The sequence below is a fragment of the Nesoenas mayeri genome, assembly GCF_963082525.1.
Source record: "Nesoenas mayeri genome assembly, chromosome: 5".
In the NCBI taxonomy this organism is placed as follows: Eukaryota; Metazoa; Chordata; class Aves; order Columbiformes; family Columbidae; genus Nesoenas; species Nesoenas mayeri.
The window spans coordinates 66,438,074-66,452,640 of NC_137548.1; the positions used below are offsets into that span (position 1 = coordinate 66,438,074).

The 14,567-nt window shown below is 40.6% G+C and overlaps 1 protein-coding gene across 1 annotated transcript; it reads left to right on the top strand.

Annotated features, from left to right (window-relative positions):
* The first annotated feature begins 468 nt into the window (after positions 1-468).
* On the top strand, positions 469-4,807 carry FADD (Fas associated via death domain). The gene is made up of 2 exons (XM_080345691.1): positions 469-1,604; positions 2,221-4,807. Exons 1-2 carry the CDS (start codon positions 1,304-1,306, stop codon positions 2,505-2,507), a joined length of 588 nt encoding a protein of 195 aa, XP_080201817.1. The 5' UTR covers positions 469-1,303; the 3' UTR covers positions 2,508-4,807.
* The last annotated feature ends 9,760 nt before the right edge of the window (positions 4,808-14,567 follow it).

Here is a 14,567-nt window from a genome sequence, read left to right on the forward strand (position 1 = left end):
CAAAACACAGGTACTTTCTACTTGCCCTATTTCTTCACTTTTAAAGGTCAGAAGATGCTTCATGTCACAACTAATCTGGGTGGGGAGCAGCTACTGGAGCCGCAGGAGAAATCTCAGTGTCTCTTTGGGGCCATAACAGGAATCTCAGTGTCTCTTTGGGGCCGGGCTCTGCTGTGGCCTCTTGCTCTCCATCCAGCGAGTCCTCTCATCCTTGTACTTAAAGGGAGAAATAAACTTAACAGCAGAGTCAATTCTATTGTTAGGCGGCGTTCTTTATTTTATCAGCACTGGGGAACACTAGGGATCATCCTTCATAAGTGCTCCAACAACTGGATGCTCTTGCTTTGCTTATATTCACATGATTTTTACATATGCATTACATCTTTTGAAAATTTTGACATACATCTATACTAAGAAATAATGGATGTTATAATCTCTTACTTATATCTGTTAATTACTAGTTAAATATAAACACTATGCTTCTAAATTTATTTCTTACTTAATCCTCTGTCTCCCTCTTGTCATGCAGAAGAGTCTAAAACTTGACAAAAATCCCCTCATTTTGCAGGTGGTCAAATGTATCATTTATCATGTAACTTGGTTAATGATGGGTACGTCTTTTGTGACTTAATCACAGTGTACATTAATTTGGCTGTTTCTCTTTAGTGCTTCCTTTCAAAAAAAATGAAGAAAATACTAAAAAAACACACTCACACACAAACACACAAAAAAACCCCACAAAACAAACACCAACCACCCCCCCCCAAAAAAAAAACCACAAAAGAACACCAAAAAAACCACAAACAAAACAAACAAAACAAACAAAACAAACAAACAAACCAAACCAAACCAAAACAAACAAACAAAACAAAACAAAACAAAACAAAACAAAACAAACAAACCAACGTTCCTGCTCCATGGGGGGACTGGACTAGATGATCTTTTGAGGTCCCTTCCAATCCCTAATATTCTTTAATTCTATGGAAAAACAAACAAACAAAACCAGAACCCCCCCAAAAAATAAACAAACAAAGCCACACACACCAAAAAAAAAAAAACCAACCAAAACAAACAAACAAAAAAACGAGTCTAAGCACCAGTGTGTATAGATCCTTATACTGACAGGTCCGTCGCCGCCATCTTTCTAGCGGGCGGTGAGAGGGCGGAAGTCGCCGCTCTCACGTGACTTCCGGGTGAGGCCACTGCGGGCAGCGGTTCCCGCTTCCCCATCGCGGCGGCGCCGGGGTCGCGCTGGGCCTGATCCGCTCCGCTCCCCCCGGGTCTCCCCGCGTTCTCCGGGGCCATGGATCCCTTCCTGAGCCTGCTGCATTCCTTCTCCTCGAGCCTGCTGGAGCCCGAGCTGGCGTCCCTCAAGTTCCTTTGCCGGGAGAAGATCGGGAAGAGGAAGCTGGAGTCGGTGCAGAGCGGCCTGGAGCTGTTCGGCATCCTGATGGAGCAGCAGCTCGTCGCCAAGGACCGCCTGGCCTTCCTGGAAGGTTTGCTGCGGGACATCAAACGACAGGATTTGATCTCGCAGCTGAAGCAATTCGTTGAGGACGGGGAGGTCACTGACCCTGCTGACCAGCCAGATGTGCATGAACGACGTGGGTGGCTTATTTCTTCTTAATTCCACACCGATTTTAATTCCCCCAGTGTGTCTGAGCAAACTCAGCCCGGCTGCCCTCAGTTCCCTGCTGCAAACAGTGTTTCTACTATGAAACGCTGCGTGGAACTGTGTCGTGGCCTGGAAATGTAGCGTGAGGGCAGCATATGAGGTTTAGATGGGATATTAGGAAAAAAATCTTCACAGAAAAGGTTGTCAGGTGTTGGAACAGGATGCCCAGGGCAGTGGTGGCGTCACCGCCCCTGGAAGGGCTTAAAAGGCGTTTAAATGAGGTTCTCAGGGTCATGTTTTAATACCAGAGTTGGGTTATGGTTGGACTCGATGATCCTGAGGGTCTCTTCCAGTCAAAATGATTCTATATACTGCAAACAGCATTCTGGGGTGGAAATGTCTTCCCTTTCTTTATGGAATGGTCATTTGGAAGTCCTGCTATGCACACAGAATTTTGAGTATATCCAGCGGCTTTTCAGGCATGGTGAGACCTTTTGGTGTGTGTGATGCAGCAAGAGTAGTAGCATTTTGCTAAGAAAAAAACCCAAGACTGTAATATTTCTTAATAAATCCATCGCTAACTTGATATATTTCTGCTATTTTAGGTCTGCAGAAGGCAGCTATTGAGATCATATGTGAGCACGTTGGGAAAAACTGGAGAATGCTGGTGCGGAAACTCGGCGTTTCTGAAGTGAAGATGGAGAGGATAATAGCAGCTTATCCATGTGACTTGCGCGAACAGCTGTTTCAGTCGCTTCGGGAGTGGCAGAAGTGGAAGGGAAAAGACGCCAAGGTGACTGACTTGATAAAAGCCCTTCGGGGCTGTCACATGAATTTGGTGGCCGACAAAATTGAAGAGGCGATCTTGGCACTGAACACCGGAGCCAGCTGAAATCCACCTAAAAACTAAAAGTGCCTTCTACTTCTTTGAGCCAAAATGAGTATCGTTGGTTCTGTTATTAATTTATGTGCTGCCATTAATTTATGTGCCTTAATAGCTTGATTTGTGGTCAGCTGAGGAGTAACATAAGAACACATTCCTTTTAGGTATCGCTGTGTAATTCAATGCTTCCTTTAAAAGATTTTAACTTTCAGAATGCCTAAACTCCATTGTTACAGAAATACTCACACTTTTGTTCTACAACCCACCTGAAAACAAGATTTGCTTTACTACACCCGCTTTTCAGATAAATCTTCTCTGGAAATACATCCACAGGACACTTCTGAGGGAACTGTAACTTAAAATTTCACAGGGAGGTTGGATTTTTTGGGGTGTTTCTGGCCTGTACATAACTATAGTGTAAAAGGGGGAGGAGTTAGACTGCTTAGCTGTCCACTGGGTTTTGGTTTTGAGTATTATAAGATGATATCTTCCATAATTTGTCAAATACATTTGCTCTCTATAAAAGGGTGCTAAGATCTCAGGCCCCAAGACAGCAGTGCAAGATCGTGGTGGCTTTTTCTTGAAAGAAAATGTGCCTAGGTTAAAAATTAACTGGTTGAAATCAAGTGGCTGTATCAAGTGCCTTCATCATCCTGAAGGAAATGTTCTGAAATTATCAAAGACATTGTGTGTGTGTCACAGATGTTTACAGCAGCCTCTTTTTACTGCCGTGAAGGTTTTAAGACTCTTTACTCAGAATCTTTTCATAGTCCATATCACAGAGTCTGGTCCTGTCTGCTGAAAGCTGCAGTTGCCTGTGCTCTTGGTAACAAACGTACTCTAACAAAACCAAGAGAGCAAATTGGTTTCTTTTTAGTGAAGGGGTGTCAAAGCCTCCTGAGAGCAAATATATAGCACTGACTTTCCTCTAGTGATGCCCTGTGAGAATCAGCCACCTCTTGGCCAGAAAGCACTTTGTTCTCTTCAAAGGTTGCTCCAGATCCAATAGCTCTTCCAAGCCCTCTGCAGTTTTTGAAACCATGTTTTTGAAAGTGATTGTAAGCAGCTTGTAGAGGAAAGAGGATTTATGAAAGAGACCAGATTCAGTTTCCAGCTTTAATTTGGAACTAATTTGCATCTAACCTAAGACTGGAAAACTTGCAATAGCGTCAAGACATGCAGGGCTGTAGAGGCCCCTGGGGACTATCCCCTGTGCAAGGGAGGAGAGTTCTCCAAAATCATTGTTGTTTGAATGAGCAGGATTGTTTGTCCCTGCAGACATCCTTCTCGCTACATCAATAGATGCTTGAAGAGGAGAGGCTTCTTTTTTGCTACTGTGTGACTTTTAGCTCCTTTCAGGTTCTTCCCACATGGTGCCATTACTGTGGAGGTCGCCTATCAGCGTGTGACAATCACTATTCTGCATAAATGCTGTGACATCCATAATTGTCGAGTTTTGTTGCAGTTGGTGCTCCTCCTTTAGACAATGACGCTTGAATACTTGATCATAGTTAAAGGAAACTGCTGTAATGTGAACTTACCTTTTAATTAAGGTTTTTCCTTAGGTGATTCTCACAAGTATCTTTCCAATTGTAGTGTATTGAGTATCAGTGATTGTGTAGAAGCAGAGAGCGGTGGGTAATACAGAAGTTTCCACGTGGGCAGGTGCAGTTCTCTATGTACTTGCTCCAATATTTGTCAGTGTCAGTTGTCCATTCCAGACTTCGAATAGGAGATACTGAGCTGCACTTTGGTTAAATCACTAGCTCAAACGTTCTGGAGGTTTTTGTTTAGTAGATATAGTCTTCATTCTACAGTATTTAAAGAAAACTGTGGCTTCAGGCTTTTCTCCTTCGTGCCTCTAAGCAACCTTGGTGAGCAAAGCAAAGTGGAGTTACCAAGATGAATTATGTGGTGAAACAGCTCTGCAACACTTCCAAGTTCAATCTGTCCAGTAACATGTTTTTCTAATCCACTTGAAATAAGTCTTCTGGTTCACAGAAAATACATTTATCTGGAATATGAGAAGTAGTTTACTGCCTACTGCATATAATCAGGATATTTTAAGAATCAGCAAGAATAACTTATTTGTCGTAGCCGAGTGCTCGTTGGCTGCAAGAAATATTCTGCCTCAGAAAATGAAAAACTCTTTGTTTCTTTAAGGGTTTGTACATAGTGGATGTTTTACTGCATATAAAAGTAACGACCTAGTCTGCATCAATCTGTTCATTACCTCAGGGCCAATAAAAAACTGGTTTTATTAGAGATTTAAAAGTTGATTGTGAGAGAACAAAACCAAATGGAACAAAGGGAACAAAAACTTTTTATTGGGAGGGAGGGGTAAGGGAAAGGGCTGCGATTTGTAAGGAAATGTGTTGCCATCTAGTTAGCAATCTTGTATTTTCAATTAAAATTTGAATATTTTTATGACTTGAATTAAAGTTTTCTATTGTATAATTTTGTGCACCTTTCATTAAAAAATACTTCCTTAAAAACAAAAGAAATTGATTTTTTTAATTTTTTATATTATTATGGGATTGTTGTCTACGATGAGATCTCTAATAGGGAGAAGATGAATGTTAAGGACACAAGGAAGTGTAAGAAAAAATTCTTAGCCAACCCTTGGGAGCCTGAAATTGAGTCCCAGCGAGAGGCCTTGGGTGAGTAAGTTTGTTTGTCATGCTCTGGTAAGGATGTTGTATTTGGTTTATGATTAATTAAAAGCACAGCTTATAGCTTATTCTAAACCTCTCCAAGCTTCCCAGAAGTTCCATTGATAAAGGTGCCGGTGTTCTGTGAAGGATGTACCGACACTGAAGTGTTAGTGAGCACGAAGACAATTTAATTACTCATTTTATCAAATGATACTCAGCAAGAGTATCTGCCTGTGAGGAATTACTGAAACCTCTTCCTTGTGGTCTCCTGAGATTTGTTTCATTACAGCCTTGAGAAAACACATCAAACCATAAGAGTATAAATGTCACCTCGGGAGAATTCTCATTTTGGAGGATTGTTATTCCATGTCACTTCACTGTCCCTTTCAGTACCTGCTGCCATTTCCTATGAAGATATCAATTATATATTGCATATTAAGTTTTGGGTTTGAATTGCGTTATTTTAATTACTGAGTTACAAGACGTTTTCTAGACTTTTAATTAAAATTCCTCTCATACAAATTCATTGTCATGAATATTTCAAAGGCAACGCTTTGTTTTCCGTTTTCTCCATTCCCCACGCACAAGCAGCTGTATTTCCTCCAGCCTTTGTTTCAGTCCTAAAATAATTGTCTGCTCTCTGAAATCTAATTGCTTCATTTAATTGTCTGACGCAGAAAGCTCAGTAACACATGCTGTATCTCTGAGCCCTCTCTGCCACTCAGCACGTTCTTAATTCACGTTCTTTGGTTGCGTATTTTTCAATTTAAATTTATTTCTAATTTGCCTTTGTTTCTTTCACAATTCAAAAAAGGTGGTTTATGCTGTTCTTCCCATTCCCTGCATGAACCACCGATGTCCTTCAAATGTGTTCCAGCATGGCAAATATTTTTTGAAGCTGTTTTCCCTCGTTGATTTATTGCTTCTTTTCCCTGCCAGTGTTTTTATTGGAAGGATGTGCCGGTAGAATTACAGAAACTAATTCACTGTTTAAACCGTATACTATAGAAATAGCAATTGTGGGGGTGAGATGAGCGAGTTTCGAGTAAGAGTTCAAGAACTTTTGAAGGCTCTGAGCAAAAATGTTCATAGCTGAGGGTTACTTAACATGAAGAGAATGTGTTGCAATGAGTTTTGGGAATGGTAAGTTTAGAGAAAAGGAAGCACAGATTTACCCAGCAGCCGGGAAAACACACATTAATGCAGGCGTCTGCGTGGGAGTCTCCAAGGAATAAACTTACAGGCCCTCTTAATGATTCAATAGGGAGAAATTCCATCCGTGGAACTATTCCTGCTACCGTTTCATTCTTGAGAGCATTATGCATTCATTTCTTAGGGTAAAAATAAAACAACACGGGTCGGTTCTTGTGAAATGTGACGTAATACACATTACTCAAATATCTTCAGTTGGTAGCAGTGATTGAATTTCAGTTCAGTGATTCCTGTGATTTGATCGGTGCTAGAAGTCAAACACTTCTTCATTGTTTCCCAAATATATAGTGTGTGTGGTTCTTCTTGTGTGGATGGTAACGCAGCTCTCCTTGCTTGCTGATTGGCGTTTAGTTGGTCAAAGGGTAAATCTGTGTTTCTGGCAGGTCACAGGACTACATAGTAATAGCTACATAGGAACCAGCTATTGTAGCAAAGTTTAGGTTTTTGTATGTGTTGTCTCAGACTCTGAAGAGATTCATGTATAAACTATATATATATATATAACTATATATATATATAAAAGAGGTTTTGGGATTACATCTCCAATACCATGTAGAAAGTGCCTTTGCTAAGGAAAGCAGCTTAATGTCAACTTTGTATGTCTAATGTTTCAAAAAGTTATCAAACTGGCATTTTTATTTACTTCCTAGTGTTCCAGCTCTTGTGCGGTGTGACGTTACACAGAGATAAAATTGGACCATTATCATCAAAGATGTAAAAAACCGTCCAACTGGGGTTTTCTGTGCTAGGCATTTTATTTACAGGTGAGACGGCTTTTATATTTAATTTTATATTTGATAAGTCAGCATGTTTTGTTGTGGTCTGACTTTTTAATGGGTTTTAGCAGCTATTCTGTAAGTGCACACACTACCTGTGGCAAAGATTTGTCCAAAAGGATGTATGAAGACTCTGTACAAAAGTTGGTAAGTGATTTTTGTATAAAAACTTGGTAGCAGATTTTATATACAGTGAGTATATAAACCATGAGAAAGGTTTGGTATAAAAATCAATCTACTCAACTTCTCTTGTCACTGATGTCTTAAGAGTTGGGGTATTACACCTGGAGTGTTGTGTTCAGTTCTGGGCCCCTCAGGTCAGGAAAGAGATTGAAGTGCTGGAGCAGGTCCGGAGAAGAGCAACAAGACTGGGGAAGGGACTTGAACACAAGCCCTATGGGCAGAGACTGAGGGAGCTGGGGTTGTTTAGTCTGGAGAAGAGGAGGCTTAGAGGTGAGCTCAGCACTCTCTAGAACTACCTGAAGGGCAGTTCTAACCAGGTGGGGATTGGTCTCTTCTCCCAGGCATCAGCAATAGGACAAGGGGCCATGGGCTTCAACTCTGCCAGGGGAGATTTAGGCTGGAGATTAGAAAGCAATTCTGTGCAGAGAGAGTGGTCAGGCATTGGAATGGCTGCCCAGGGAGGTGCTGGACTCGCCGGCCCTGAAGGTTTTTAAACTGAGATTGGACATGGCACTTAGTGCCATGATCTAGTCAATGGACTGGAGTTGGACCAAGGGTTGGACTTGATGAGCTCTGAGGTCTTTTCCAGCCCAGTCGATTCTGTGATTTACAGTCTTTTCACTTTAAAGTTCTACTCAAAATTAGCTCATCTTTTTCCCATTCTTTTTCAGAATTTGTAATATTTATTTTAAAAATGTTTTTAAGGAATAAGTTCACACATTTGTTAAATTAAAAAGAAATATAGTGAAAAAATGAGGTAAATGCTTATCTCTTTTTCCAGCCTGTGGTGTCCCTGCGAGGTGCCTCCTGTCGCTTTGAGGCGTATTGCCAAATTCTGATGAAAAAGTTGCAGAGAAAATGAGAATGTAAAGGGCGCAGCACCTGGCAGGTCTAGGCCCATGGTTTCTGGGATCTAAATCCTTTTTATTCTTTCTTTTTGTGTGTGTGTTTGCTGAATTTAGTCACAGGTTCCTGGCTGTAAAGTCCCTAATGTGGGAAACCCTGGCCAGCCTGGATTCCCCTCAAAGCCATTATTCCCATTATTCCCATGGCAACCACCGCACAGGGCATGTGGCTGCAGCTCGGTACCTCCTGGCTCTCCCAACCAGCTGAATAATGTTTGGAAGCTGTTCCTAATGTTGAGATTTTTACTGCATTCTCCGGTCAGTGACCGTGTCAAAAATCCAAGCTCCAAGTGCAGGAAAAGAAAATGAAAGCTCTTGGCTGGATTGTCTCCATTCGGTTCTACCGCCCCATTGGGACAGGGCATGCGGGAGAACACAAGGCTAAAAATTAAGTCATTTACTTGCAATGGTTTTCTAACCACCAGCTTAGCACTTGGTGTTCCCATTCCCGTATCCAGCTTGAACAGTAAAATTCAAGCTTGTGTGTCTAACTGCGTGTTTGCACATGAAGTAGCTAATATGTATGCAGATGAATTAAAACTAATTAGAGCTAAAAACAACAGTGTTCCTTTCTAGCTAACGGCTACTCGCAGCTCTGTTATATACCATCTAAATAAGTTACTCGCTCTGGACCTGCTCATATAATTTTCTGTAAAACTTATTCTACTTTCTTTTTTTTATATAGAACTTTGATGCTAAAGAACGTCATGTCTCCATATGGTCCGTGTGATTCTTTAAATTGAAATGTCGAATAGCACATCTGGTCTGTGAATTTTAGGGGATATTAAATGTTATGGAATATGTTAGATGGCTGTATGCACAAGGCCCTTCACTCCATGCACTGTTTTTTCCTTTTGTTCCCAGCCCTGACTCACTTCAAACCTTTATTCGTGTGATTGAATGAGTGAATAGGAATTTAAACCCCTTAGTTTCATATTAGATTAACAAAATAAAACAGTAGCATGAGTAAGGACCTTACCATGAGCAAGAGGCACCCACAAACTCTGAGTTTTGGTTGCAAGAGGAGCTCTGTGGATGGGACCCTCGTTTTCCATCGTTTTCCATCGTTTTCCATCGTTTTCCATCGTTTTCCATCGTTTTCCATCGTTTTCCATCGTGACCTCAGTCCATGAATAAAGTGCAGGGGAAGGAAGGTGTCCAAGCACCAACCAGGATCCCAAACCAGCCTTGAGCTCCTTGGCAGACGTAACTGATGCTTGTGCCCCCAACTAAAAGCGGCTGGAGCATGGTGTAGGATACTCCAGGAATGATTTCTCCCTGGGAATATCCCCTCACGACGCTCAAAGTGGGAACAGATGAGCGAATCATCATCAAAGCGTGAAATCCTCAACCCTAGAAATTCGTGATACTCCAGCAATTATTTCTACTGGATCAGCTACCGGGTGGTGTGAAAGGACCTTTTGCACTTTGCAGTTGAAAGCCAAAGGCAGATTTCACCTGTTGTTACTTCTGTGAATTCAGGTTTGCAGAAGCGTCTCGACCAGGGGCGTCAAACTCATTTTCACCTGTGGCCACATCAGCCTCGCGGTTGCCTTCAAAGGGCCGAATGTAATTTTAGGACTGGATAAATGCAACTACTCCTACAGTCCTTAAAATTATACAGATTAACAGCCTCCGAGCAGATACCATTGCCCAAACAGCTGAGTACTCAACTGATTTTAATATGCATCGACACCTTTGAAAATCCTGAATTTACTTTTGCGCATGTCATGTCGTTTATGCATTTCCTAGGTTAGTATTCTTGCTGGTTTGTAGAGTATTATTAGTAGGGATACTTGCATTTTGGTTGAACTGATTTTTTTTTTACAGGCGACTTTAAGAAATTTGTGATTCATATAGGGTTGTACAATGTCTTCTGTCACAAGAGGCCCCGCCAGCAAAGTCCAATGCCTCTTGCTCAGGTCTGTGTTCTGGGGAGCTCAATTTGTTTTGTGAGGTCTGAGAAGTTCCCACAGGCTAATTCAGAGGAATTAGAGGGAGAATTGTGAAGAAATTAGATCATGGTTTCTTTTATTTGAACGCTACATGAAGTGTCCCATAGGCTTGTCCCATTTTCTCTTTTAAAAGGTTACTTTCATCCCTTATCTCCCTCCCACAAACTCATCCCCTCCGCACATCATTCAATGTTGAATAATTGTAACACAGAAGCCTGAGGGAGGACAAACATTATTTTTCTTGGTGGTTTGAAGAGGACTTTGACATTTCTTGAGTCATTTCCAGTTGTTCAGACAGCCCGTCCCAGTGGGTTTTAATGTATTTGAATAGGATACGACAACATCAATGAGGGAAAAATGGGCACAGATGGAATTGCCACAGTTCTGCGAGCCTGTCAGGGAATATCCTGGTTTTGAGACGTCATCGTATGTCAATGTTACAGCAGCAATGGCTGGATATCTATGGGGACATGGCAGGTAAATGCTGAATACTGATTCTGTGAACTTTACTGTTTGTACACAGCTTGCAGATACATTGCAATCAAACCTGTGCCATGCTATTTTGGTGAAAGGTAACTGGACAGTTTATTATGGGAGACAAAGAAAGCATTAGACACAAAAATGATGTGAATTCCAAATCCTGATGTGGTTGTATATGTGCATAGACACATACATCTCCCTATGGGTGTGTATATACTGCTTGTATACATACGGATACATACACACACCCTTAAGTGAAGTTATTTAATGTAATCTGGGATACAAGACTTTCCTGACAGGGCTGTTTCTCAATAATGCTTCTCAGACTTACATCTGTCACTTATAAACTGTATATGGTCTCTGTAAAGAAATAAATCCCTATGACGATCTCCAGGAACAGCCCTAGTTTTTTCTAGCAACAACTGTGTTTTATTTCTGGGCCAAAACTGAATATTAAGCACAAACTCAGGGCCAGCTGCTGCATCTTCAAGAGGCCGAGCAAAAGTGATTTTAAGCTATTGTTTTAATGTTGCAGATTTAAATGCACGAATTGGCTTAATTCCCACTCTACATTAGAGCAGTCATGAGTTACTATAATTTTCAATATTTTCCTTCAATCTAATGTTTTGGGTCAATACAAAACCTGTGATGCTGACATTGACCCTCTGTTCTCTTCCCTTTTACTTTTGCTCTTGCCAGCAGCAGCTGTAGACACCAAAGAAATTATTTAATAGGTACAATGTGGTTCAGAAATCACAAACCAGACCCAAATAAATGGAAGAATCCTTTCTTCTCATTCTGCAGGCACTTTCATGGTGCTCTTAAATGATTATGGCAGAAAATAGGTGAGTCACAGGTAAAAAGTACAAAGAACGTGCTAGTGCCAAGTTCCTCGATGGCTTTTGTAGACTGAAACTGCCAAATTAAACTCACCTTGGCTAGACTTATTATAATATTTCATATGTGTATGAAGAAATGTTAATGATTCCTGGAAGTTTTAGGCATCACCATTTAAATTGTGTAAGGGACAAAGGGAAGTTATAAGTTTATTTGGATTAGTGAGAGGATCTGGCCTGATTTGGAGTTCTGATTGATTGATTGTATGTAACACACAAAAGGAAAAAGTGACCAATATTTCTCCAGCAATTTGCGCAAAAGCTTAAGAGTATTGTGGCAGCTTAACTTCCAGGCTTAAGCCAGAACCTATTCGCGAGTCAATATTTATATTGACTCTTTTAAATGTGAATTACAATGCAAGCAGATGGTGTGGTCAAAGGGTCTTTAATACGAATTGTGTTCAGGAGAACAAGGAATTTGGCTTTGAAATACATTATTTGCTCTGCTTCTTATGGCACAGATGAAGAGCATCAGGTCTGCTGGTTTTTCTGTTACGAGTTATTCCATTTTATATCTTACATGTGGTTTTCAGACATTTCCTCAATGTTTTTTTGTTATTCTCACTTCGTTTAAGGATTAACTTAAGACAACGACAAGGCTTTTCCAGCTTTTGTCCACCTTCTTAGAAATAATGATTTCTTAACCAGGAGCAGGGAGGGGACCACCTTTCACAGCTTTTTCTCTTGCAAACTAAACACTATGCAATCTTATTTTCAGTAGCTAGATTGTAAACGACTTTTTATTTAATAACTGCCAGCATTAATTAATTGTAATTTGACAAAGGCTATGTAAACGCCTCCATATAAAGGAACAAGGCATTCAGGGCAAACAGAAAAAGGCAAAAGGAAAACTCAAGTGACTATTATCCGGCACAACGTAGGGACAAATATTATGTTGGTAGCTATGATGAGTCAACAGAGTACACATGAAGATCTCAACGGCAGCTGAGGACACGCTGGATCAAACCTCAGGTGAAAGTAAATACATGATACTTAAAGGGGTGAGCCACGGGGTCAAGGAGCACAACCTTCTTTCTATTATATATATTTATATTATATACAGTCTAGATTCAGAGCTGGCAATATGAACTGTGGTGTTCGTGCTTGTAAATGTCCGTTTTCACCATTATCCCTGCAGAATGCTGCTGTGCGTGCGTCCCTGTCCACCCCACTGTTCTGTGGGTACCACCAAGCCAAGCATCACCTGGGACCTGGCACTTGTGTCTTCGGGACAGACAGTAAGATGTATGATACCAATATCAAACAGCAGGTTAATATAATTAATTACAGCAGCATTAACCCCAGTTTCCAATGTAAGCGGTGCTCAGTAATAGCTATGCAAAGCTGCAAATATCTTGTTCTGTTCTTAACAGCAGATATACTTTTTCTAGAAGGGGGTGCAGAAATTTCCCTGAAACAGATTTGCAGGGACGAGTAAGCTAAAAAATTCAGTCCACTCTTTATTTCTGTGAAGTATTCCTGGCTAATATTGGAAGCCTAATTTGCTGCTTCAACTAAGTTTCAGTTGTGTGATTGAGAAATTGCTATTGAAGTCAAGAGAATTAGGTATTCTTTCTAGAAGACATAAGTATTGTATATGACAATAATGTTGATGGAGGAGATTTTACTGAAGTACGCTGCCTGTATAGCTGAGAGAATTACTGGTATTTAGAATCTATATACATACACGTTACTGGTATTTAAACTCTATATGCATATATATACATACTGATTGCATCTTAAACATCTAATTCCAAGGGCTGCAGAAGGCATTCCTTAGTTTTTAAATCCTTCACATACTCCTTAAGTTGAGGAGAAGAGATTCCTGTGCAGGGGGAAGGTGGAATTGGCCGGGCTAATACCAGCCCTGCTGCCCCCAAGAAGGGACATGAAGCCTCATTATGGTTTTATTCATTGTTAAAGAAGATGCTTCGACAAGGACTTAGGCATCCTTAACACATACACCTCAATGCCAGGGTATCTTAGCAGCACTAAAGTGATAATTTCAGATAGGAGCCCTGAAACTGCCTTTCTTTAAGGGAAATATGAATCTAGTCGTGGGGATAACCCACGCGAGCAGGGTGCTGCAGAACCACTTACTATATTTCCATTATTTATCTTAATATTTGTTTCAAGTTGACTTGAGCGCTGTTCCCAAAGGTCTTGATTTTTTCTTCTGGCAAAAACAGAGCTGCTTTTTCTAAAGGATTGCCTGGTTTCCCTGAAGGTCCTCTTCTGACTCCAATTGCTTTCAAATGTCACTCTGCTGCTTCAGGCTACTAGTAGGTGGCCAGAGCTGAGTGTTTACTATTATATGTCTTATACCTAAACTTATTTTCTATGTCAGATCCTGACCTAGTAACCTTCTACTTCTCAAAATGCTGAAGGTGAAATTTAGTTTTAAATGACTTGCTTGCCTAGGCAGAATTGGTGTTAATCGGAACAAGAAAATAATATTGGGAAATGAACTTTCTTTGGTAGCAGTTGAATGCGCTATACCTGTTGGGAGAGGATTTCGTCTAAGCCGTAGGTTCACCTTCAAATTGGGGATGGTTTTTGGCAAAACCCTTTGCTGTCGTTGTGATTTTCCATGGTTTTTAGAATTTTTATCTGTTGCGGTTTTCTTTGTGACTTCATTTTGGTTTTCAGTCACCATCCCAGGCAATTCATTTCAGCAAATGAATGTTTTTAGTAAATGCTGTGAAGGCAGTGGAGAGTTCTAAAATGGTGAAAATAAACATTAAACTCATGTACATAAACCAGTGACTCACTGAAAGCGCTATTTACATTTTCATTTGCCTATAAGCTGAAGCTGGTTGCAGAGAAAAATCATTTTGCCTTGTTTACACACATACATTTAGGGACTAATACCAACGTTACCATCTACACGTACACAGGTTAATATTTCAATTCAGTACACATCTGAATAATGGAGATGATGATTGCTGCATACAACTGCATGCAGGCAATGTGCAGGTAATGAAAGGTGTGTTATCACTTGAAATCTA

What these genes read in the sequence shown, in the direction of transcription:
- FADD (XM_080345691.1), top strand. Translation starts at nt 1,304, where the DNA reads ATGGATCCCTTCCTGAGCCTGCTGCATTCCTTCTCCTCGAGCCTGCTG. An exon ending in GCCAGATGTGCATGAACGAC is followed by an intron (nt 1,605 to 2,220) that starts GTGGGTGGCTTA and finishes CTGCTATTTTAG; the next exon opens with GTCTGCAGAAGGCAGCTATT.